The sequence below is a fragment of the Erinaceus europaeus genome, chromosome 10 (genome assembly GCF_950295315.1).
Source record: "Erinaceus europaeus chromosome 10, mEriEur2.1, whole genome shotgun sequence".
Taxonomy (NCBI): Eukaryota; Metazoa; Chordata; class Mammalia; order Eulipotyphla; family Erinaceidae; genus Erinaceus; species Erinaceus europaeus.
Window position 1 is genome coordinate 82803826 of NC_080171.1, and position 26528 is coordinate 82830353.

The following is a 26528-nucleotide window of genomic DNA, read 5'->3' on the forward strand; positions in this document are numbered from 1 at the left end:
GCTGGGCTGGCTTCCAGATGCCTGCCTCTTGGATCAGGTGACATGTGCAAGGAAAGCCATTCATGCATCCACCCATCCATTCATTCCCTCAGTGAATCTTCTATTGAGTGCACTGTGGACCAGGCACTATGCTCACTATGCTTGGGACTAAGCAGTGAATAAGACAAAGTTTCCACTGTTGTGGGCAGACAGACAGACAGTGATTGAAAAATTGAATGTCAAATTGTGCTGGCCATCAAAAGATGGGCCAGGAGTGCTGGGGGTATAGGCTATTGAATGAGTTGGTCTAGGAAGCCCTCCTCACCTCCTGAGAAATCTGCCTGAGGGGAGAATGGGAGTCATCTGACTCTGGGAAAGAGCATTCCCCAGAAAGGTAACAGGTACAATGGCAATGGGGCAAGGACAATGTTGACCCAAAGTCTCTGAACTGCAGTTATCCCATCTAAGAAATGGAGACAATAAAAAGAGGCAAAATGGGACTGGGTGGTGGTGCACCTGGTTGAGTGCACATGTTACAGTGCACAAGGACCCGGGTTCAAGCCCCTGGCCCCCACCTGCAGAAGGAAAGCTTTGCAAGTGGTGGAGCAGGGCTGCAGGTATCTCTCTTTCTCACTCCCTCTCTATCTGCCATACCCTCTCAATTTCTGACTGTCTCTATCCAATAAATAAAGATAATTAAAAAAAAATTAAAACAAAACAAAAGTGGCATGATAAGTCACTTGGATAGTATACTATTTGTCAGAGTGTGCTATCCAGGCTCCAATCACACTGAACTGAATGAAGCTTAGGTGTGTGGTTTCTTTCCCTATCTCTATCTATCCCTCTTTATAAAAAAAAAAAAAGTAAAAAAATAATAAGAAAAGGAATGGGACAATAGCTTCTAGCTCATCATATCATAGTGCTTATCACATTAAATGCTGAATGAATAGTAGCACTTATTTTTTTCTGTTTGGATAACCAATACTGTGCTATGTGACCTTGAGCCTATGGCTTTGCTGCTCTGGGTCTGTTTTCCAGAAGTCTCTATTTCAGTGTGGGGATCCTTGGTTTACTTAGATTATCTCAGCTGGTCCCCATCCAGTTACCCAGGGCCACCTCCAGGCCCTCCCCTGAGCTGAGTGATTTGTTCAACCTCTGTTCTGATGGTCTCACACCCTTAGGGAACAGGATAATGTGTATGCCATTTTACATACAAGGTGATAAGTGATCCAAGGGGTGAGAGACCTGCTTTAAGTCCTAAGGCTTCTGAAAATGAAAGTAGGGTTAGAATGCACCAGACAGAGGTCTCCTCCAGAACCAGAGCAAAGATGTTTAGAGCATGTCTCCTTTCTTGAGCCCAGCAGTGGCAGACCTTTGAAGCCTGGATGAGCCTTGGCTTCTCCATCTTGAGCCAACAGGAGCATCCAGGGCACTGTGCTTCCCATTCCTCCTCACTGCCCCTTCCCTACTTCACAGACCCCTTTTTCACCCTTCTCCACATCAAGGACTTGCTTTCTTTTCTTTATTTCTATCATTCTTTTCTCATAAAGATGAGAGACAGAGAGACAGGAAGCAGAGAAAGAGAGACTACAGCACCAAAGTTTCCTTCAATGTGATGGGGCCCAGGCTTGAATCTGGGTCACAGACATAGCAAAGCAGCACACTATCTAAGTGAGCTATTACACCAGCCCCCAAGGACTTGCTTTATTCATACCACTTGTATATGAGGCAGCACCGCCATCCTATTTGTGTTTAAGTTGCGGCCACACTATCATTTCTCATTCCACAAGAATGTATTGAACACCTACTGCATGCCAGGCTCTGGGGGAGACACTGTAGCCAAATGAGACAGAAATCTCCCGTTGTCATGGAGCCTTCATGTTCATGGTGGAAACAGCCAGGGAACAGGATAAATAATTATATGATCACTATAAGTGAAAAGAAGTATTTAGTAAGGCCTTTATGCCTCCATTGGATTTGAAGTACATGCAGATTCTCCCACAGACTCTTTGAGGTTAGATTGATCTTCCCACTTTTCCAGGAGAAGAAACCAAGGCTTAGACAGCCAGAACCAGCTCTTTGCCCAGAGATCCCACAAAACCTCTCCAGACCTGAACCCTGTCACAAACAGCTCATCTCTGCTTCCTTGCCCCGTGCCTTTAACTTTCTAAAAGTCTACCCTGTGCTCCTTGGTGGGGGTGTTCTCTGGCACTGCAGTGTTGGGCGTGAATTGGAGGCTCCCCTCCCCAACCCTATGGCTACGCAGTACCCCCTGAGGGCAATGAAAGAACCCTTGACTCTGGTCCAGCCACCACAGCCAGCAAATGGGTAAGGCTGCATCTCCTATGAGTTCATATATATGGAACAGACTTAATAGCCCTTAGTCCCTGTGGCTTTGTCTCTGCCTCTTTTGGCCTCTGAGTTCACTATGCCCTTAGTTCACATACTCCCTGAGTGGTCTTTTGGGAAGTACTTGGGGACCCCTGGTCTGCCTTGTGGGATTTGGAGTTCCTTCTGTGCACAGTCTTCCTCATGTCAAAGTGCTGGGCCAGGAGATTTCTAGGCACTTATGAAGAAGAGGATCTGGCAGGAGAATGAGCTGAGTCTCCTTATTCCAGATTGCAGCTGGCCTCATTTCTGGTGGGGCTGGTGATGATTTTTGTTGTAGATGAATTTCCTCCAGTGAGCCAAACTCAAGGGGCCATGCAAAGGGCCTCCTGCCTCCTAAGTGTCAGCCTAGGAAGGAGGGTGTGTGTTTAAGTCTTTTGCTGGTGGGATCTGAGAAAGAAACCATAGAGGTCAGAACCCGTCAGGCTGCAGAAGCCGTAATGATCACCAGCTCCAGCCTCTTTATCAGAGAGATAAGCAGACATAACCCAGAAAGGCCAGTTGCTAGCACAAAGTCACACAGCAACTAAGTGACAGGGTCAGGATTTGAGCCTGATTCTCCATATCACCTCTCTCCTTCTCTCTGTGTCCCTATCTTCCACCTCCAGCATGCAGCTTACTCTACAGTGTTGATCTCCCTTTCACATGCCCTGGCAAAAAGAGAAATATATTGTATTTCCTGATGCAAGATGTTACAAACTTTTCTGGAACAAACATGTATTCCCCAGGGCTGCTCTGGCTTGCTTGAGGCACCTTGTAGTGATTCCCAAAGCTGAGTATCAAGAGGCCGAGCCAAAGCTCTCTTAAGAGGGCCAGGAAGATGCTGCAGTAAATCTTGTTGAGGGCTCTGTGAATTCGCCATCGACCCACTGGATTTTTGCACCTGGCAAAATCAGCCACCACTCATAGCTTCTCTAGTGTCATGTGGTACCCCGACCTCATGTAGAGAGTTTGGTGTGCAGATCCTACTGTCTAGGAATGGGAGTCTCAGTCATGACACCAGCTCTTCAGTGTGTAGCTCAAGGACAACTTGGATTTGCCCAGGACCTCGTGTCCAGCACAGTTTCTGATATGGTCCTTTTTGACCTCAAATTCAAGCTTGACTTTCCACTTGCCAGACTGTGAGGAACAGCTTATGTTTTCAGTGGGGAAGCAGAGGCTGGAAGAGAGGAAGTTCTTAAGCTTTACTGATGCCATGAGCTGAGTGTGGTCCCTGTGTTCCAGGCTGGAGGCAGCATTGTCTCAGAGCTGCTGGTGGCTGTAGAACCTGGTGAGAACACACTACCTGCATCACTCCTTTTTCTCAGAGGCAATATTTTGGAGGTGAATTTACCCAAAAGGACAGAGTGAAAGCACTCAGCATATAAGAATGGGGTGCTGGAGTTCTTGGAGGACCTCTCTCCATTAATGCATTTGACTGAACATGTCTTTAAAAGAGCACAGACTGCTTTGGGTGCAGCAGGAATGATGCAACTGAGACTCTTGCAGGAAATTCCCAACTACGAGAGTCTCTAAGATCCTTCTGTGAGATCTTCCTAGAGCTTTTATTTTATTTTTACTTATTAATGGGAAAGAGCAGCAGGAGAAGACAGAGAGGGAACAAACCAGAGCATCAGTCTGACACATGTGATGCTGGTAGTTGAATTCAGGACCTCATGTTTGAGGGTCCAAAGCTCTAGCCATTATACTACCTGGACCCCCTTTCTACAGGTTTTAAATATTTGGTACAAACCATTCCTAATTTGGGCTGGCATGTTAGCATTTGGCAGGAATGACATCACAGGCATCTCATCTCTTCCAAGTGAGTCGGGCAGGACTGATTATTTTGCAGACCAGGACACTGCACTCTAAAGACATTAGCAGGACAGCAAAGCCTGAAGCTTCTCTGGCCCTAAATTCTGCCTTCTGAAACAGGCCACTGAGTAGACCCTTCCAGGAGGCAGAGGAGTGGATAAGATGACCCTCAGAGGCTTCCTGAGCCCTGGGCCTCCCACCATGGATGAGGTGGATGTATTAATTATTTGCTGTGGCCAAGAGGGAATGTAGAGTCTTGTCTTGGAATCTTATGAATTCTATCTGTCCCTAATCTTTGCTCAGCTCCAAGTACAAGGCGTCCAGTTTTCTAGGGTAGGGGGTGACCTGGGAAAGTGGAGACACTACATGGCTGGGGCCCCCCGGTACACTCTGCTTGGGCCTCAGGCCAGTCCACTGCAGCTCAGAGCTCAGACCTGCCTGCCTCTGGAGGCAGATCAGCTGCTGGAGGGGCTGGAAGTACATGCCACGCACAAGCAAGTTGGGCCAGACAGAGCCGGCAGGCGGGGCGGAAGCAGGGCTGCATGTCCAGCTGGGCCTCTGCCTCCCTGAGATGCTGGGAGCCAAGTGTGAGGGACCCTGGGCTGGTATCCCTCAGTCATGGAGGGTGTTCTACACCTCAGTGTCCCTATGATGTGGTGAGGTACTGAATGTTAAGAATACTAGGGTCTTTCCAGCTTAGATTATCTGTTGCTGTTTCAGAGATTTTCCCCCAGCACTTTTAAGGCTCTATTCTCCTATTTTATTTCCAACAATTGCATTCTTCATTACAAATCCTACAGACGAGTCCTAGTTTCATCTGTCTGACCCCTCCAAAGAAAGGGATATTTAAGATAGAGATATGGACTGGGTACAAGCAGAAGTCCCTGGCATCAGTAATGTTTTCTCTTGTGTATGTCTTTAATGGACACTTTGAGAGAGTCAGGCTTGCTCTAGTCCTATATGTCCAATGTCCAGCCACTGCTAAGAGAACAGCATACCCAGTTCTGCTTTTCCCTGGCTGTGTGACTTTGAACACATTCTATAACCTCTTTAGACCTTAATTTCTTCATCTCTAGAATGGGAGCATTAATAGGACCTTATTAGATCCTATTAATGTAGCTTATTAGGCCATTTCTATTATACCCTGCCAGTAGATTTGGTCCACATTTTGTCTTTAGAAGAATCTCCCTTTGGGCTTTTGGCCATTCTGTTGATCCCTCCCTACCTCATATCTCAAGAGAGAGACCTCTTGTGCTACCATGTGACAGCAAGTGTTCCTCCTCTGCACATCTCAGTTCCCCTTGTTGTACTGAAGACATAACTGAGATGTATGCTTGACACTCTGAGGTCCCAGATTCAATCTCCAGCACCACCACAAGCCAGAGCTGTGCAGTGCTCTGGTATATATCCCCATGTCTTCCTTTCATTACATAAATAAATACAGTATTAGAAAAGAGAGAACCCCTGGGTGGTGGAACCAGGGATAGTATCAGGCAACTGTGATCCCAGAGCCTTCTGGGGAGATTCACCTGGCAGCAAGATCAGAGAAGAGTCCTCTAGTCAGCCTACAGTGGCATCTGAAAGGACACCTATGGGCTTAAGATCTGCCTGGCAGGTGCTGGGAATGATTACAGTGTTATCACAGCCAGGACAGGTGCCTGAGACATGCTGCCAAGGTTACCATCCTACCCCAGGCTGGATGGAATTCCTGAGCCTGGGAAGAAACTTCTTCCTCTCAGACTCATCTAGGAGTTGGGCCAAACTGAAAGGGATTTAGCAGTCACTCCTCGCCCCCCCACCCCCATCCAAGTAGGACAGATGGTCAAGTGAGGGTCTGCCCAAGGTCACAGCCTGCCTAGAGGGTTACTCTGGATGCTGTACCTGGAGAGCAAAGCACAGACTTCTTGAGTCCTGTCTTTTGTGGACCATGTGGAGTCAATCAAGTGCCAGTTGTAGTGGATCACCTTGGCCTCTGTGGACTTATTTCCAAAACTCTCCCATCAGTGTTCCAACCCCAACCTCCAAAATCAGAGGCAAAAATGCAGTGGCTCAGAAAGCTCTCCTGACCCCCAGCCCACTTGGCAGGTGGCGTTATCTAGGGAGGGGAAACGGATCTGCTTTAAAGCTTGATGGGTGGCGGAGGGGGAGTGGTAATTACAATGGGGTGAACTGGGATTTTCTAGGGGAGACCCCAAAGATGAGAAGAAGAATCACTGAAATGGTTATGATATGCGGGTGAGATTTGGCCTGGAGATGAGTCTGCATGCATTGATGCACATACATGCATTAACATGTACACACACTACCACCACCACCACCCTCTCTGCTTCTCTGACTGCAGACAGGCACACTTGAGCAACTTCTGCAAGAGAGGGTTCACCTGTGCACAGCTCACATGAATAAGGCAGAGTTCAGAAAGGTGGGACCTGACTCAATGCTGCGATAATTTGCTTTTTCATCTGGTCCAAGTGCTATTTCCTCTCTTGGCCTCTTTCTTCATCTGTTAAGTGGGACCCATAATCTTCCTCTCCAAGGATGTCAAAGGCAAGGGAAGGATTGCATGTAAAGTGGTTAATGTGTTCTGAATTATGTTATTTGGTCTTCATTTCTCCCTTCCTATATCTGACTGAAGTTACACCTCTTCTAGATGAATACCAGCATCTACCTTTCTAATCCAAGATGGCTTTCTGATGCAGGAGGGATTCGAAGGGGTAGGATTGCTGGCCAGGAAAGCTAGTGTCTATTTGCACATTCAGTCTGGACTTTGCAACTGATTCGATCTGAAGTTTGGTCTTTTTGATTTGTCTACTCATTGGAATTCCTGGATAGCATTAGAAACCAAAAACACTATTATCCTCCATAAAGAGTCTTTGCCACTTGAATAGCTCAGGCACTTATTTGGTCAGAAAAAGACATGTGCTTTGTGTTTTATTAAATATCCCTGGGGAAACAATGATTTGAATTCAAGGAGGGAAGGAGACCAGGTTCCCTAAATTCCAAGCTTGAAGATTTTTTTTTCTTTGTGAAGCAGGTTAGAGTTGTCCCCCTGGCCCCAGTCCCCATCCCTTCCAGGCACCCCTTCTACTGATGTTTTTCCAGCTGCCTTTTTCCCCAGAGAGAGACTGGAGTGGGGTCAGGAAGGGGGCAAGAGGGCCACCTGCGGGGCCAGCTTTTCTCTGAGCTGCTGAAACTTACCTGTGCCTCTGGCTCTCACATTAACCAGTGTGCACTCATGTGATCTCAACACCTTTCCAGAATCTCTTTTCTTTTATCTGTAACATGGGATTCATTGTTCCTCACAGTAGCTTTTGAAGACTGTGGTAATCACAGAAGGTCTGAGCTGGAAAATTCTACAGAAACCTTCGATTCCTTGCCCAGAGGGGAAACTGAGCTCTATTTCTTTTAATAGTTTCACAGTCGTGGTTTTAAATAAATTTGAGGGGGGAGGGGAGGAGAGAGAGGATGAGAGAGACAGAGAGACATCTGCAGTACTGCTTCACTCATGAAGCTTTCCCCTTGCAGATGGGGACCAAGGGCTTGAACCTGCTCATAGCAACATATTTACTCAACTGGGTGCACCACCACCCAGTCCCAAAAGGAATCCTCTTGAAACTCTTAGCAAACGAGCAGCTGGTTCAGGTGTAGGCCTGGCCAGCTTCCTAAGGCTCAGTTCAGGCCCTTCCCACTCAGATCCAAGTCTCAGACTGGGTGGCTTAGCACTTCTATGCTGGAAAGCCAGGTGCAATTTCCTTTTCAGAGACTGAGTAGACAAGCAAAGGGTTCCTATACAGCAGCCAGCCCTTGCAAAGTTGTTAATGCAAGATATTTGTTGAGGGCCCAGGTGACCTGGGACTTCATTGTCTGCCCAGGTCCTGAAAGCAAGGAGTGAGACTGCATGACTTGTCCTTGTGTGCCTGCTGGAGGTCTGTTCAAAGCCACCCCAAGGTATAAACATTAATCTACAGGTGTTTGTTCTCTCTCCTACCCTCAGGGATTTCCTGGAGACTTTGGAGAAAGAGGCCCTCCAGGACTAGATGGAAACCCTGTAAGTATTCCAAGTCTTTGGGAATAAGAGGAAGATTCAGAGAAAATGCACAGGTTTAAGGAGCCCAAGTCCCTTGTGTGCGTGGTGGTGGGGAGGGAGGCGGCCTGAGAGGAGTGAAAGGGGGTTGTGCTAGCAGGCTTGGTTAAATCCCAGCCCTGAAAGCTAGAAGATATGTGTTCTTGGACAGATTACACAACATCTAACTCCAGATTCCTGTCTGTTGGATGTCCTGTAGGATCTCCCAGATGCTCCCTCACCTCAACCCACTGAGCCTCAGGCCCTTAAGCCCAATTTACTAAAACCTCAGAAGGTTCTGGGGTCACTCTTTACCAGGAAGACCAGCTCATGTGTTAGAAGTGTTTATGCCTGTCTGTGACCTGGAGGAGTAGAAGGTTTGCAGGCCCTGGATCTAGAGAGAAGCAATCTCATCGTAGGCATGTTTATAGAGTTTGTAAATAATCAGTGCCTCAATAAGGAGCCAGGTCAGCCTGCCCTGGAGAGTCAAGCCTGCCTTTTCCTTCCCATCCCATTAAATTCAGGCAGGAGAGGACATTCTTCTTCATCAGGGGGGTAAGGCCATATCCAGGACTCCATGAAATCCCAGCCATGTCCCCTGACCTTACCTTGGGACTTTTCACCTGAGTAATTGTGCCCAGCTCCCTCTGCAGAAATGACTGTTGGGTCCAAGAAGCAACACCTGATAATGCTCTGAATTTAATTCCACAGAAGTTCCCAAAGCTTGACCAGCCTGGGATGAACCTTCAGGCTCCCCTAGGGGTTAAAATCTGACCTCAGGCCTACTTAGACCTGGGTTTAAATCCTGATATTCCACTTCTCAGATGTGGAAGCTTGAATCAATCAATTTACTTCTCTGAATCTCAGCTTCCTTCTCTATAAATTGTGGGTACCAGCATGCCAGCTCACACAGCTCTAGTGAGAATGAATGAAAGAAGTTAGGGCCAGTATCCATCCCATGACAAGGATTCACTGGACAGAGTGGTTACAGATAGGAGGTGATAATGGGGCATAACCCCTTCCCTGGAGTAGTGTGTGCATTTAACCAGGTGCGCCACCACCTGGCCGCTCTTCCCTGTAGTATCCCACAGCTGTCTTCCCAGTCCATTTCATGAGGCAGGTGAGTTAAATCAAAGACATCCCAGGTACCATGGAGCAGGGGCAGAGAATTAGGGGAGACTGCTGGGGAAGATGACATTGGGACTGGGGTAAGGAGGCATTCCAGGTAGAGGAACGAACATTGGACAAGGCATACAAATGAGAAATCCCAGCTTTTCTTTCAATATGTCACCTCCTGAATTAACCACTATACTTGATGACCTTAGGGAAGTCCCTTTGAGGTGGGTTCACATATCTTTATATTTATGGCCTTGGAGGACCTGACATCTGGTTCCAGCTCTGTCAAACACTTGCTGAGCAACACTGGGCAAGTCACATCCCTAGCCTGTGTTTTCTCATTTTTAAATATTTATTTTTGAGAGAGAAAGAGAACCAGAGGACTGTTCTGGCACATGTGGTGCCAGGGATTGAATTCAGACCCTCATGTCTATGAATACAGAATTCTACCCTGTACCACCCCCTGACTGCTCATTTTCCTTATTTTAAAAGGAAGGGATAAGGGAGATAGTGTAATGGCTATGCAAAATATTCTCATAGTTGAGGCTTCAAAATCTCAGGTTTAATCCCCCACATCCACCATAAATCAGAACTGAGCAGTTCACTGACATAAATAAAATAAATAAATTTTAAAAATCAACAAAAGTTGTTTCTAAACTCCTTCTCTTCTTCTTGGTGGCCATAGTAATGACCTTGAAACTGAGCAGCCCTATGATTACAGCCCTGAGTGGAAGATGTTAGAGGTAGTGCAACTAACCACCTTGGTCTCTTTCTGTTTTCAGGGAGAGCTGGGCTTGCCAGGGCCCTCAGGTGTCCCCGGCCTCATTGTAAGTACACTGCTGGCTGGGGAGGGAAAGGCCAGGAGGCAGGGTGTTCTAAGGAAATGACAAAATCCTCAGGACCTCTGAAAAGGCCCCTTGCTTGTCAACTCTCCAACAGAGACTGCAGGGAAGGGGAGCAGACCCACTTGGGCTGGGGACTGAAGGAGAAAACTCTTGGCTGTGTGAACCATCTTATCTGAGTCTGTTTCCTCACTTGTTAAATGGAGATGAGTCTGCCATTGTACTTTCCCATCTGTTACCAGTACATCATTCAGAACAGAAACCTGGGCAAGTGAAAGGATGCCTATCAGACAGATGAGGGGTATTATCAGATCTAGAGGGAGGAAGAGGCAGACAAAGAAGCCATATCAGAGCTCCTTCTTCATCCTTTTCTTCAGCATACTGACTTTGGAGCTGGACTACCTAAGTTCAAGTCACAGCTCTGCCACATCCTGGCTGTGTGACCTGGACCATATCATTTATTTTCCCTGAGCTTTAGTTTCTCATCTTTAAAGTGGGAGTTACAGTACCTCTTCTGGGGGAGTGAGGTATGTATGAGTGAGGTATGTATTAGATGGGTATCTCATATATAGCTCTTGGTAGTAAGTGCACAATTGATAGGAAACTTATATTAATTTTTATATTCTCCTGAAGTGTTTGGAACTGAGAGAGACCTACACATGGGAAGGTGGGAGGTAATCTGGCCTTTGAGTCTACCCAACCTGGAGTTGACTTCATGGAGTGGATACATGCTAGACCTTCAGAGAGTGAGCTTTGACTCCTCCAAGACCCATTGAGAAGCCAAAGCCTGGGAAATAACTCTAGAAACTTCCTTCTGAGTCCCAGGTCCCCTGTGCACTGTTTACTGGGTCATTCCTCATGGAATTGGAGTCTGGGGGATCAAAAAAGGGCACAGGATGACCACTCCTAGTTTGACAAATGGACTGGAAGCTTTGATCATCCAGCTAATGTGTCAAGAAATCCTGCTAGGGGGAGAGGGGTGGCTGGAGAAGGCACTGGGAGTTCGGACTCCATCACTACAAGGAGATCAGTCCTGGGGGAAAGAGCCCAGAGGTCCTTAGTGGCACCGTGCACCTGCTCAGGTGGGTGGGAGCAGAACCCAGGTGAGTGGCTGTGCAAGGGGGAGACAGATCAATCTACATTCCAGTCCTGAGCTCCCTTACTTAATGATAATGGAGCCCAGTGGTAGCACACAGGGTTAAGCACACATAGTGCAAAATGCAAGGACTTATCGATGATAACCCTGATGCAATAAAGAAAAAAAATAGTGCCAAGTACATAAGTGAGCATTCAAGAAGTGCTAGATACAGTAATAATATCTTTAATAGTGGTCCGGGAGGTGGCGCAGTGGATAAAGTACTGAATTCACAACCATGAGGTCTTGAGTTCAATCCCCGGCAGCACATGTACCAGAGTGATGTCTGGTTCTTTCTCTCCCTGCCTATCTTTCTCATGAATAAATACTTTAAAATAATAATAATAATAATAATAATAATAATAATAATATCTTTAATAATATAATAGTGGAAGCGATCTGTTAATAGAAGTAGTTTGTATATACTAGGGAGCATGCATACACACAAATGCACACAACACTTACTTAGTGCTTGATAGCCCCTGTCTAGACTGTTGCATTGAACATGATCCCAGAAGCATATTGAATTGCTGTGTAGGAGATTGTGCTGCAGTATATTAGTGATGTCTGCCTTGGCTTGGGTGAAAAAGTGTCAACACATGAGTCATGCAATTGTCATCCCTATTATCCCTTTGGTGAATACCTTTTTTGGCCCAAGGCAATGACCTAGATGCTGTGGAAAAAGAAGTATCTGCAATGACAGTTAGAGAATCTGAGTTCACAGGGACCTTAGAAGCTTCTAGTCCAACTTCTATGAGCTCAGTGGGAGTCCCTCCTGGAGCCTCTTGGTCATATTATCATTAAACTTTAATTGGAACACCCGGGTCTGGACACTTCTTCTTGGAGGTGCCCAGCCAATTTGAACACAGCTCTCCTTTTTTAAGGTGATCCTGTGTATTGAAACCAGGAATTCTCCCTGCCCATGGAAGAGGCATTTTGACATGTATAGTAGCTTTTCTTTGTTCCCCTCAGGCCATGTAATCGTGGTCCCCAAATCTCCAGTTTTTCTCTCACCAAAGCTAGTGTTGCCAGATAAAATACATGATGCTGAGGAAATTTGAATTTTGAATTCACTATTTAGAACACATTTGTATGAAAATATCATTCATTGCTTATCTGACATTCAAATTTAATTAGGCAGTCTGAGTTTTCATTTGCTTCATCTGGATATGCTTTATTATTATTTTAGAGTATAATTAATTTGCTTTATTTTAAAGAAAGAAAGAGATATATATATAAAGAGAGAGATCAGAGTACTGCTCAGCTCTGGCTTATAGTGGTGTGGGAGATTGACTTTAGAACTTTGAATCTTCAGGCACAAAAATCTTTTTTTTTTTTTTTTTGCATAACTACTATACTATCTCACTCACTAAGGAAATACTCTTTGCAGTGTCTCTTAAGAGAATTCCATTGGGTAATGGGAACACTGAAACCCTTGGTCACATTCCCACAATAGAGAGAGAGAGAGAGAGAGAGAGAGAGAGAGAGAGAGAGAGAGAGAGAGGTGCTCAGATGCCATGTCTAAGCCCAGGGCATCCATTTCCCTTTGAATCCAACTTCAAGACCTAAGCTGAGGATGAACCCTGGGGTATGTCTGTAGTTTTTAGACTGTGCAACTCCTTGTGATGCTCCCTTCCAAGGAGCTGATTGGCATCTCCTGTGGTTCCCTCTTGCCTTGTGTGTCTCTCTTTCTGGCCCCTTATGATGACCTCCCTGCCCCCATGATTTTTAAAAAGTTTTTATTTATAAAATGGGAACACTGACAATACAATAGGATAAAAGGAGTACAGTTCCCACAATTACCACCAATGGAGCTCAGTATCCCATTCCCTCCTCTAATAGCTTTCCTATTCTTTACCCCTCTGGGAGCATGGTTCTAGGGTCATTATGGGTTACAGAAGGTGGAAGGTCTGGCTTCTGTAATTGCTTCCCCACTGAAAATGGGCATTAACAGGTCGATCCATACTCCCAGCCTGTCTCTCTCTTTCCCTAGTGGGGCAGGGATCTGGGAGGTGGAGCTCCAGGATACATGGTGGGGTCATCTGCCCTGGGAAGTCCAGTTGGCATCATGGTATCATCTGGAACCTGGTGGCTGAAAAAGAGTTTATTTTTAAATCATCTTTTCTGTTAAGGTGTCAGTTCCTTTCTCCTTATGCCTAGAGCAGAGTGGACATCTCAGAACTGAACTTGAACCCACTAAGTCATCACCAATCTGTGGACCAGTGTCCCCTCCCACCAAGACACCCACTCCTGCCCTGAAGTCCTGGGAACAGCAACTTCTGTGCGTGGGGAAAGACTTCCCCCAAATTTGGAGAGGGATGGAATTTTCTAACCAGGAGTTAGGGTGTGGGGGGGGGTAGGGACAGGGAGGGGAGTGGATATCATGTGTCGCCTATGGTTCTCCAGAGGATGTGGGTTTTTAGCTGAGTGAATGGGAATTCCACATACTGATGATCATTTTCGTGCATGTTTGAATTTATTTAGTACCCTCTGTCTAGCCAGCTAAGCCATTTGCATGCAGACTGAAGCTGAAACTTCCCCTGTCCTCTGGGTCCTTGCAGCCAGGAGGAAGGACGTTAGAGCTCAGACTAACTTTTTTTTTTTATTTTTATAATTTTATTTATAAAATGGAAACACTGACAAGACAATAGGATAAGAGGGATACAGTTCCACACAATTCCCACCACCAGAACTTCATATCCCATCCTCTCCCCTGATAGCTTTCCTATTCTTTATCCCTCTGGGAGTATGGACCCAGGGTCATTATGGGGTGCAAAAGGTTGAAGGTCTGTCTTCTGTAATTGCTTCCCTGCTGAACATGGGCATTGACAGGTCAATCCATACTCCCAGCCTGTCTAGGAGGACTTCTTACGCAACACCAAGCAGGCTAAATTACTAGTTCATTTTAATTAAAGATGCAAAAACACATTGCACATGTTTTTTGTTTTTCTTTTTTCTTTTTTTTTAAATTTTTTATTTATAAAAAGTAAACATTGACAAAACCATAGGATAAGAGGGGTACAACTTCACACAATTCCCACCACCAGACCTCCGTATCCCATCCCCTCCCCTGATGGCTTTCCTATTCTTTAACCCTCTGGGAGTATGGACCCAAGATCATTGTGGGATGCAGAAGGTGGAAGGTCTGGCTTCTGTAATTGCTTCGCCACTGAACATGGGCATTGACAGGTCGATCCATACTCCCAGCCTGTCCTTCTCTTTCCCTAGTGGGGAAAGGCTCTGGGGAAGCAGAGCTCCAAGGCACATTGGTGGGGTTGTCTGTCCAGGGGAGTCTGTTCGCATCCTGCTAGCATCTGGAACCTGGTGGTTGAAAAGAGAGTTAACATACAAAGCCAAACAAATTGTTGACCAATCATGGAATGCTGGAATAGTGCAGATGAAGAGTTGGGGGGGGTGGGTCCTCCACTTTGTAGATAGCTAGTAGGAATATTTTAGTTATATTTCAAAGGGCTTGTAGCTATACTAGTGTTTTGTTTGTTTGCTTGTTTGTTTTTTGCCTGAGCCTGAAATCTGATATGCAGGTGGATCCAAGTTATTGTCTGGGGAGATGATGGACAGACTAACATTTACAGAGGATCTATCTGCTCCCCGGATGCCTGATATGCATTAGGCTGTGCAGGTCTCCAGTTCCTTGAGGCAGTAGATGAGGAAGCTGGGGCCTGAGGTTACCAGCTAGAGACTTGCAACCCAGGTTTGTATGACCCGGATTCCAATAAGTCACCAGCAGCTCCTGCAGCCTCAAAATAGCCCCCTTTGAGAAACTGAAAGCTTTTGGCTGAGAAAACTGTACCTGGTTCCAGAATCTGCTCAACAAAGATCTTTCTTTCTTTTTCTGTCTCTCTTTCTTTCTTTCTTTCTTTTTTTCTTTCTTTCTTTCTCTTTTTTAAGTTTGAGTGACAGCCAAAATTTGGGGAATTTAAGGAGGCTCAAAGAGTGTGTGATCTGGCCAGAACTCAACACATGTGGTCTAGTGGACATCCCCACCATATTCTGACACTAAATTATGGACTGATTTTCCTATCTAGAAAGTAAGGTCCAGAGTGGCCTGGGAGGTGGCACAGTGGTTAGGGTGTTGGACCTAAAAGCATGGGGTCCTGAGTGTTGCTCTGGGTATCTCTCCTGTTAATAAACAAATAAACTTTTTAAATAAGGTGTGGAAACCCATTGGGTGGCATTAATAAAACCCTGTTCAAAATAATTGTCAACAAGCCTTGTAGCTAGGAAATTAAATTGTTATTTATGCCAGGGAACCCAAGCCTCACAGAAGTTGAAGCACCTGCCCAGAAGGGGCTCAGCTCCAATAGCTGGAGATGAGTGTGTGTGCACAGATCACATCCTTTACAACCATTACACACACTCAACTCTGCATGACTGATGAAAACATTGACTGCTAAGATGGGCACATAGGAATGTGCATGTTACGTTGTCACTTGTTCATTCAGCTATTTTTATCAGGTGCCTTCTGAGGATACAGGACAGCCAATGGCCACAGGGTGCACACATATGAATAGTTGTCAACATGGAAAGGGCTGTGCACAGAAAGCCAGACCAGGCTCTATGAACTCACAACAGGGGTACATGCTGGCCTATGAGGTCCAGAACACAATGGGTATAGAAAACAGTAGTCACGATGTTATAGCAACCAGAAAGATAGCTCTCTGTGTTAAAAATAAATTTATCCATTCACTCCAAGAACAGACTTGGATCTTGAGAAATGAGACCATTTATTTGATTTTACAGATTGGACACTAGCTCAACGTAGGTCTAACATGTTGGCACACACCAGCTAGAGACCACAACCAAATATTTATTCCCTAATGCAGGTTTGAAACTGTTCTGTTCCCTGATTGGATAGATAGATTCATATTCTTTTTTAATTTTCTTTCTTTCTTTCTCCCTTTTTTTCTTTCTTTATTGGATAGAGACAGCCAGAAATGGAGAAGGAAGGGGGTGATAGGGAGAGAGACAGAGAGACACCTGCAGCAATACTTGCAAAGCTTTCCCCCTTCAGGTGGGGACCAAGGGCTTGAACCTGGGTCCTTGTGCACTGTAACATGTGTGCTCAACCAGGTGCACCACCACCTGGTCTCCAGATTCACATTCTTAGCAAGACTGGCTAAGAAAATAGGAGGAGGTTGGCACATCGGGGGAGAACTCTTTCTTTTCTAGGTTAAGGGCTTGGTTTGGCCTATGTGACCTTCTTCACATAGTTGTATGGGATTCTTTAGCAGATGGGTATCTAAGATAAGTAGTTCAGTTGTTTCTACAGTGTCTGTCAATAGGTCCTCAGACAGGAACTCTTTTTCCTGGAAAGGGGTGTGGGGCTATGAAACATTAGGATAATATTTCCTATTCTGATGATATATATATATATATATGTGAAACTGTCTTTACTGTTACACCTGGTAGGGTGGGTGACTTGTTCTTGTGTGCAGCATGTTTGAGCCACAACACCACATGGGAGTGCCTCAGCACTGGTGTTTGTTCTCTCTCTCTCTTTCTCTCTCTTTCTCTCTCCCTCCCTATCTATCTGTCTATCTATCTCCTAGCAATGAAACCGTGCGTGTATAAGGCCCTACCTCTGCAAAGTGATTAAAAAAATAATAATCAGGGAGTCGGGCGGTAGCGCAGCGGGTTGAGCGCACGTGGCGCAAAGCGCAAGGGCTGGCGTAAGGATCCTGGTTTGAGCCCCCAGCTCCCCACCTGCAGGGGATTGCTTCGCAAGCAGTGAAGCAGGCCTGCAGGTGTCTATATTTCTCTCCTCCTCTGTCTTCCCCTCCTCTCTCTATTTCTCTCTGTCCTATCCAACAGCAACAAGCTATGACAACAATAACAACTACAACAAGCATAACAACAAGGGCAACAAAATGGGAAAAATAGCCTCCAGGAGCAGTGGATTCGTAGTGCAGGCCCCGAGCTCCAGCAATAACCCTGGAAGAAAAAAATAATAATCGTCATCATCATCAGTATGTCACATTTATAGAGAAATACTAGGACATAAAGGTGAAACCCAAGAGAGTGAGGGGTGTCTTGTCAACTGATGTACATGAAGGCAGACACTGAAAGCCCCCAAGTTCTCTTTCTGGGGTCCCCAACAAACCCCAGCCTGGATGTCTGTTGGCATACACCAGAGGAGTGCACCTCATGCCTATTCTGAATCTCAAGTCTGTCCTTATATCCTGTCATTTCTGAGTGACAGCACTGAGGAGTGCTGGGATCCTTTATTGGAGTAAACAGAGGCAACCCAGGGATGTGAATATGTACTCTGGGGCTGGATAGGTGACATAAAAACACACAGACAGACCTGTGCTTTGGTTCTGTCTCTGCTCCTGCTCATGGCTTAATCCTGCCTGCACCAGTGACCTTATCTTATCTCACTTCAGGCCTCAGTCTTCTAACCTATAAAACAGAAGGGGCCTGATGATCTTGACCTCTTGTTACTATGAGTACTGGGTAGGGAAATTTCCCCAGCACTGGGAAATCTCTCATAGTGACCTATAGCTCTTGCTAAGGAGGATTTGATGGGTCATCAAAATACCCATCAGGATGTCTGACTCACAGTGGGAGCTTCTGAAATGCCTGCAGATGTGTGTGTGGTTGTGCTCCTGGGGAGTCAGCCGCAGGAAGATCAAGAGTGCGGGGCAGTGTCTGGAAACCGGGCAAAAGCATGAATAGGTGGAATTAAGGGCCCTGCTAATTGTTCTCACATGAGGGCACAGGACACTGTGTGTGTCTCCATGCCAAGCTACTCAGGGCTGTCCAGAGCAGTGTTGACAGGCACTTAGTTGGCAGTGCTAGAGGAATGTGGTCTGGAGTTTTCTCTGTCCTTCTAGAAAATGCTTCTATAGCCCAGGGTGGGAGTCCCACTGACTCGAGAAAGACCTGCTAAGTGAGCTTCCTCTTTCTCCCCTGTGACCTGCAGCCTGAGCCCTTCTTCCCCTGCCCTCACCAAACCCTTCTCCTTAAATGCCAAGGCCAGGTGCCTGACCCCCCCCCACCCCCCGCCCTCACACAGACCCTAGTGGAGAAGTCTGCAGAGTCCTGGGGAGTGTGGTTCTACCTGGGCTTAGTGAGATCCATATAGAATTCTGTGGCATCGGGAGTCAGGCAGTAGTGCAGCAGCTTAAGCGCACGTGGTGCGAAGTGCAAGTTACCAGAATAAGGATCCCAGTTTGAGCCCCTGGCTCCCTACTTGCAGGGGAGTCACTTCACAGGCAGTGAAGCAGGTCTGTAGGTGTCTATCTTTCCCTCCCCCTCTTTGTCTTCCCCTCTTCTCTCCATTTCTCTCTGTCCTATCTAACAATGACACTTTCAATAACAACAACAGTAACAACTACAACAACAATAAAATCAACAAGGGCAACAAAAGGGAAAATAAATAAATAAATAAACATAAAAATTAAAAAAAAAAATAATTCTGTGGCATCACAAACCACCTTCAGGCCCTGAACGGAAACTGTGTTCCTGGGACTGCTGCCCAGTCCTTTGTCAGCCACCAGCACAACCTACCTTATGTGTTTGTGCACCATGAGAACACTGCCCCCCACCCCCACCTTGTACCCTTCATACAAGGAAAATCAAAGAGAGGCCAATAGCAGCCCAAGCAGCCTGCTAATGTGCAGCTCCCCCAAGAGTTGCACTCCCCCAAGAGCTTAGCCTGCCTCCAGCCCCTTCCCAGCCACAGGTGCTGACTTCTCCCTGGATGACTCTAAAATTGCCTCAAAACTTTGGAGAGTGAGCAGCTGCCTGCTGTGAAGCTTATTTGCTCAAGCCCTCTCTTGTCAGAGCCTTGGTGTCCTCGTCTGTACATAGGGTTAGTATAAAATGAGCCTTTAAGAACTGTTCGGAGAAATAATGGAGCCAACACCTACCTGTAAAATGCTAGCAGAGTGCCTTGCTGTTAGTGTCCTTTGTATACCTGTGAACCCTCAGGCACCGTGGCTTTGACCAGAGAGGGTCCACTTATACTCAGATTCCCCCCCTCCCTCCTTCCTTCCTTCTTTCCTCCCTCCCTCTTTACCTCCCTTCCTCTATCTTCTTATTTATTTATTTTTATTGGATAGAAATAGAGAAATTGAGAGGGAAATAGAAGATAGAAGGAGAAAGAGACATGCCTGCAATACTGCTTCACTGCTTGTGAAGCTGCCCAGTGCAGGTGGGAGGATGGGGACTTGAGACCAGGTCCTCGTGCACTCAACTGGATGTACCACGACCCAACCCCTTTCTTTCTTTTCCCCACTCCCCCTCTCTATTGTGATGCCAAAGAGTGAACTTAGTACCTAGAACATAGATGGTAATGCTGAGCAGCTTCCTAGAACCATTTTTCCTCCCTGAATGTAAGGACAGATATAGAAAGAGAGGGAGTTCAGAAGAGCTCACTTGGAGAGTGCACTGCTTTGCCATGTGCACAACCCAGATTCCAGTCTTTGAAGGAAGTTTTGATGCTGTGATCTCTTTCACAGTCTCTCCACATCTCTGTCTCTACTTGAGAGGGAGAGGGAGAGAGAGAGGAGGAAGAAGAGAGATACCACAGCACTACTCTACCATCTGTGGAGCTTCCTCAGTGGTGCTGGGGCTCATACCCAGGGCCTCTTGAATGGTAAAGGTTTACACTCTACCATGTGAACCATGTTGAGGGGACAAGGCCTCCAGATCTTTTTTCTTTCTTTTTTAAAAATTTTATTTATTTATTTATTTTCCCTCTTGTTGCCCTTGTTTTTTATTGTTGTTGTAGTTATTATTGTTGTTGTTAATGATGTCCTCATTGTTAGGATAGAGAGAAATGGAGATAGGAGGAGAAGACAGAGAGGGGAAGAGAAAGAGAGACACCTGCAGACCTGCTTCACCACCTGTGAAGTGACACCTTTGCAGGTGGGGAACCAAGGGCTCGAACCAGGATCCTTATTCTGGTCCTTGAGCTTCATTCGCACCACATGCACATAACCCACTTTGCTACTGCCCAACTCCCCAGGTCTTTTTCTATAAATACAGTGTCTCTACCATACTGAGGATTCTGCATTCATGGGTTCAAACACCTGTGGGTACCAAGACTGCAGATGTGGAGAGTCAACTACAATGGGCTTGGGCATCCTCTGTTCGGGCATCTTTGTGGGCAAGAGGAAGGTGTGGTCCTGAAACTAGTCCCTCAAATATAGCAGGAAACAAGTGTATCTCAGTTTCAAGGGAGTTAAAAGGTCATACTTGGAGCTGAGTGGTGACACACCTGGTTGAGTGCACATATTACAATGTGCAAGGACCAGGGTTCAAGCTCCCAGTCCCTACCTGTGGGTGGGGGAAAGCTTCACAAGTGGTGTAACAGTGCTGCAAGTCTCTCTCTCTCTATCTATCTATCTCCCCCTCCCTTCTCAGTTTCTCTCTGTCTCTATCTAAAAATATAAATAAATATTTTTTTAAGTTATACTTCTTTGAATGGGGACTGGCTGCCCTATCCTAAGTGTCCAAGTGATCAGTTGTACTGTTAAAATGAACCTGTGCTTGTTCGATGAGGAGAATACTTGGTGAGAACTAAAAAAAAAAAAAAAGCATTATGTTAGCAAAGGCTTAGTTAGAAAGTTTTGTTCAATCCAACCAAGTAGGAATCCTAAGGTCCAGAGAAGGTGAGTATTTTTCCTTATAAAGGTAAAGTCACAACCAACCAGACTCCAGTCTCTGCCTCAACTGATTTCAATCATTCTGAAAGGTGTGTGTGTGTGTGTGTGTGTGTGTGTGTGTGTGTGTGTGTGTGTGTGTGTGTGTGAATTAGCATCACTTGGGCTGATCTACACTGTTGTCTATAAAATCTCTTTCTTTCTCCTCCTTTGGGGCATTCCCCCACACACTAACCCTGTGACCTTTCTGCCAAATGGGACAGGAATGTGGTCGTGCCTCCTCTACATGGTCTCCCTCTGAGATGTCTCCAAATGACTGTGACATGGACTGAGTCCCTTTGTTCCTCTGATGTTTCAGAGCACTAGCCTGAGGAATCCAAGGAGCCTGCCTTGAGAAAGGGGAAAAGTGAGGCCCAGGGTATTCATGCACCTTAGGATGAAAAATGGAGGCCAGAACGTATTTTCAAGGGCTCCCTTCCTCTGGTCGTCAGCTAAATATTGTGACTGTGGTGGAGGACAGTGGGGAAGTCTGAGAGAGAGTGTGTGTGTATTTGTCTAGAGGAAATGCAGTCACTTCATCCTGCACAAGGTTTTTCATTTCAGCATTATGGCCATTGTTAGCTAGGTAATTCTTTGTTGTGGGAACTTCTTTTATTTATTTATTTATTAATATTTATTTTATTTATTTATTCCCTTTTTGTTGCCCTAGTTGTTTTATTGTTGTAGTTATTATTGTTGTTGTCGTTGTTGGATAGGACAGAGAGAAATGGAGAGAGGAGGGGAAGACAGAGAGGAGGAGAAAAAGATAGACACCTGCAGACCTGCTTCACCGCCTGTGAAGCGACTCCCCTGCAGGTGGGGAGCTGGACTTCGAACCGGGATCCTTATGCCGGTCCTTGTGCTTTGTGCCACCTGCGCTTAACCCACTGTGCTACAGCCCGACTCCCGTTGTGGGAACTTCTGTCCACAAGATACCAGTAGCACTGTGATGGCAAAAATGCCTGCCGGCAGTGTGCAAAGATCTTGACATACCTAAGTCAGTTACTGGGAATGACTTTAGGAGGTAGGTGGTATTGTTGATCCCCACTTGTTAGTGGGGGAAATTGAGGCTTGAAGACAGTGAACTTCCCCAAACCACATAGTGAGCAGCAGAAGAGTGATGACACCAGGTTGCCTGACTTTGACCTATACTAAGCTAACTTCCTGGCATTCCCTAAGCCCTCAGTGAAAAAAAATCTAATGAAGGGGACTTGACTTCAAGGAGTCTAGGGATCCCACTGCTCCTAGCTGACTTGAAATTGGGCCCTTTAATCCATTAACTAGAGAGAGAGAGAGAGACAGAGAGACAGACAGAGAGAGAGAGATTTCCCAGAACATTGCCCTGCTCTAGTTTATGCTGGGGATTAAAAAAGGACCCTTTGGTACCTCAGACATGAAAGTTGGTTTGTGTAACCATTATGCTATTTCCTTGGTCCTCCACCAACTGATCTTCGCATCATCTTACTGGGGTCATCTCCAACTCTGGGGTGTCTGGGATTGAGAGCCCCACTTCTTATTTTCTGTCCTCCCAGGATAATGACTGAATGGTGAAGCAGACAGTGGCACTCCCTCACTAAGTTCTGGGAATCAAAAAGCTCCTGGATAAGCTTAGTTTAACTCTTGCAGCTCTCAGAAGAGGAGATTATAGCCCCAATATAGCACATAGGGAGACTGAAGTTCAAGAAATCATTTGTCTTGCTTTTAACCCCTTAGTTAGCCTGGGAAGCACAACATCTGCTAGAGGATAGAAAAGATTTGCTGTCTAGTACAGGAGAGAAAGAAATAGTTGTGGAAGAAACTATAGTCAAAATGAACTTAGAAAAAAAAATTGCATGAGATCTGCTCTATCAGAGTTAAATAGGGAGCATTCCTAAATCCAAGATCATTCCAGTATAGTTACCCAGCCCTGGGGACCTTGGGCACCATTCCTTTCAGGCCAGCCTCCTATGAGCCACCCCTCATGGTATCCTCTTTTCTTTTCCCAGGGCGACATGGGAGCATTGGGTCTGATTGGCTACCCAGGACCCAAGGGCATAAAGGTAAGCAGGTGCCATCACACACATTCTGTTTCATGTTAGGACACACTGAAGGGTGACCTGATACATCGCAGGGTGGAGCAGGACAGGGACACCCAGAGGGTGCCAGATAGAAGCTGGGAAGTTGGGGATTATTGCTCCCCCAGCCGGAAAGCCAGTCATCTATGTGCCATTTCTTAGATGGCAGTCTTTGAGCTGAGAGTGATTCTGATGTGGTTCTGGACCTGAACCCTGAAAGTCCTCTGGGAACATCCCCAGGGATCGAGAAGCTATAATGCTTCCAGTGTGTTTAGTCTGCAGGGAAAAGATGCACTGAAACTACTGAGCCATGTTAGACCTCCTTAAGCCAGCAATGCATATCCCTTTATTATTTAAACCATCTCTCCCCACCAGCACCTTTTTCCCCAATGTGCCTAAAGCACTATGGGTCATAAGTCCCTTGCCCCTTTCTCATGCTCCTTCAACACTAGGAGCTCCTTCTGTCCTATGAGCTGAGGATATTGCCCCCTTTTACAGATGAGAAAACCCTCCCAGCCATGGCATCTTTTATGAGGTCTTGTGGCTAGCTGGTGGGTCTAGACTGAACATGCTGTATTTCAGTGGGGTTTGAACCTCCCCCACAGCTGGACCCCCACCTTTGTCTTACAGGGACTGATGGGAAACATGGGGGAGCCCGGACTGAAAGGTGATAAGGTGATCTGAATACTCCCTTATTGCACTGTGTTTTATTTGCATGTCAGCCCCCTCTGCCTCCACGCTGCTGCTGCCTGTCCCCCAGGGTGCCCCAGCATGCTTACTGCCTGTCTTTGTGCTTCTGGCTTCTCCTTTATAACTCTGAGTGGGATTCAGGTGGCTGTGGGGAGATGCAGACCTTGGCAATAGATCTTAGAGATTCTTGGAGGTAGGAGTGAGGCAAGGCAAGGCCCTGAAGTTCTAAAGCTGAGGCAAATGTTTAGACTTTGAGGCCAAAGCCACAGAACATAGAAGGTGGGCTTGAGTGATGGAGATGATGGGCCCAAGGGCAGGTATGATGTGGGGTCCAGAGACCTCTTCCAGGCACAGGAAGATGTAAGTAAATGTATATCTCCTAGACTGGAATTGGGACTCTCACTCAGAGGCTGAAGTGAGAATGAAGAAGGATAGGCTGGCTGCACTCTGAACCCTGCTGGCTCTCCTCCCAGCAGCCATGGGGATGCCTCTGCACAGCCCCTGTTGAACTCTCACTAGTTCACCCATGCCCAGTACCTGGGCAGAGCTGGTGGTGACTCAGTAGGACTCCAGGATTCATTATTTGGCTTGTGTCATGGAACATTTGAGTGACAGAAACATTGAAGGGAACTGGTGGGAAAGGCAGTGCTCCTCGTGCTCCACCCCGATTGCTTTTCTGCCCATTCTCACCCCTTGTCTCTTAGTAAACCAGGCACCCACTGTGAGTGTGGGAGGGCTTTCAGGCCAAATCTAAGTTTCCACAAGCCTGTGTAAGTAAGGGCTGCATAGCTGTAAGAGTGGCCAGGCTTCTGTTGCACCTGCTTTCTGACAGCCCTGCCCTTTCATCAGCTGAGAAGCATGGGCAGGGTCAGTGCTGACATCATCTGGGTACTCAGCATGGATTGACCCCCTCTAGCCTCCAGTTCCCAGTGAAAGGAAGCTTGCTAAGCCCTCACAGCCATTAAGCACTATTAGGATTCTCAACCAGATACCTGTCTGCAGAGGCCCCATCCACAAAGTAGAACTATGGTCTGAAAGGGTAGAGATGACCAGGTCCTTGCTAGTTACATTCTCCAGTGCCTACATTTCACAGCTGGGGAAACTGAGGCTTAAAGAGAAAACGAGATGTTAGAGGAGACTTAGTAGTTTCAGGGGAACCAGCCTGGGCCCCTGAACTCTTACAAAAAAATCAGAATCCTTGGGCTGAAATGTGCACGCCCATCAGCTTCCATGTCTTCCATCTGTTGCTGTCTCACCCAGGCCCCCAGCTGTCTCCCCCACTTCCTTGTTTCATCCCCCTGCCAGATCCCCACCCGACTTTACCTCCTGGCTCTGCCCTGGCTTTGTTGGCTGCTAAGCCCCCTTTCCCAGGCCCAGCCCTTGAGATGTAGGGGCTTTCCGTTGGAGGTGGGGGCTTCCCAGCAGCTATCCCATTTACTCAGAGGCCTGAAATATTAGCGTTCTGGAAATGCTGAAGTCATGGAGTAGGGGAAACAAAGAGGGAAATGGGAGTGTAGGCAGTGAGCTTTTTTATAGGCCCCTCTGCAGAGCTGGCCTCCAGCTCCCTTTTCCTTGGGAACATGGAAATAAATGTGTTACATGGAACTCATTGGCTTGCTAACTGCTGTTGCCTGGGACATTTAGAAATGGAAAGCACTGAGGGGATAAAAGGAGAAGGAAATGATTTTCCCTGTCCATAGTTTTCAAGAAAATCAAAGAAATCTTTGGTTTGAAGAAGAATGAGGAGGAGGAGGGAGAGAAAAAGGAGGAGACAAAAATGGAAGGAAGGAAGGAAGGAAGGAAGGAAGGAAGGAAGGAAGGAAAGAAAGAAAGAAAGAGAGAGACATCTATTTTCTGCCCCTTTGGCTGGGGAGGAGTGTCCACTTTGCAAGGAATGGGGTTCTGATCAGTCTCTCATCCCTCACCCTACCTTCATCCCCAGCCCCATCTTGGAATAACAGAGCTAGCCTTTCATGTTCTATGGTCATTCTGCCTAGAATCTGAGATTTTCCATGACCCAGCCTGGCCCTGGTCCCACGCACAAACATGTGGTTCCCTCTCCCCACATGGAGGCACATTCTGGAACAGGGACTCCTGCTCCAGGCCCCACTTCTTCTAAATCCATTTTCCTGATTTCATAAGCACCTTTTAAAAAGTGGGTGTATATCCCCCCATTCCACCTTTGAACATTGAAAAAAAAAAGTTCCTTGTTTATCAAGACTTTGGGATGTTGTGTAGGATTTTCCAAATGGGAAAACCAAAGTCAGTGTAAAAAAAAAATTTTTTTTTGGTGTTTTTTGTTTTGTTTTTCCTGCCAGAAAGGCTCTATTGTTGGGTCATGGCCTCTAATTACACAATGTGAGCTTTCCCAAAATCTTCATTCTTCCTGGGTTTTTCTCCCCATTCTTCCAACTGCTCCCAAGACTGTGAATGTAGTTTGAGTCCCAGGGCCAGGATTCAATTAGAAACAGCCAACGTGGAAAGCTGGAAATAATGATGGTATGTGCAGGGGTTCCGAGCGTAAGGAGGACTGTCTCCTGATCGGTTTCTGCCAAGACCTTTCTCAGGAGATGGCTAAAGCAGGGAAGGAGCAAGAGAGACCCCTAGCAGCCAGCATCAGTGTCACCAAGCCTGGGTAATACCTCATCTCTGAAAAGAAGCACTCAGATCTAAATCAAGATCCATTTACTCACTGTTTGCACATAGTCTTAACAAGCTAGACGATCTGGTTGCTCGTGCTATAGCTGATTATAAGCATTGAATTGGATGTTGACTGAAGCTGATTACTGGCACAGAAACTCC

The 26528-nt window shown here is 46.4% G+C and overlaps 1 protein-coding gene across 8 annotated transcripts in view; it reads left to right on the plus strand.

The window, feature by feature from the left end:
* The window catches only part of COL27A1 (collagen type XXVII alpha 1 chain), a 156648-nt gene that overhangs the window by 58172 nt on the left and 71948 nt on the right, over positions 1–26528 (plus strand). For all 8 annotated transcript variants that reach the window (XR_009552080.1, XR_009552081.1, XR_009552079.1 and 5 more), the window contains exons 13-16: positions 8153–8206; positions 10120–10164; positions 22968–23021; positions 23667–23711. Coding sequence is in view for 5 of the 8 variants with exons in the window: in XM_060199997.1 (XP_060055980.1) it covers positions 8153–8206; positions 10120–10164; positions 22968–23021; positions 23667–23711 (198 nt within the window). In the remaining 3 variants the exon portion in view is untranslated. The remainder of the gene's footprint in view (positions 1–8152; positions 8207–10119; positions 10165–22967; positions 23022–23666; positions 23712–26528) is intronic.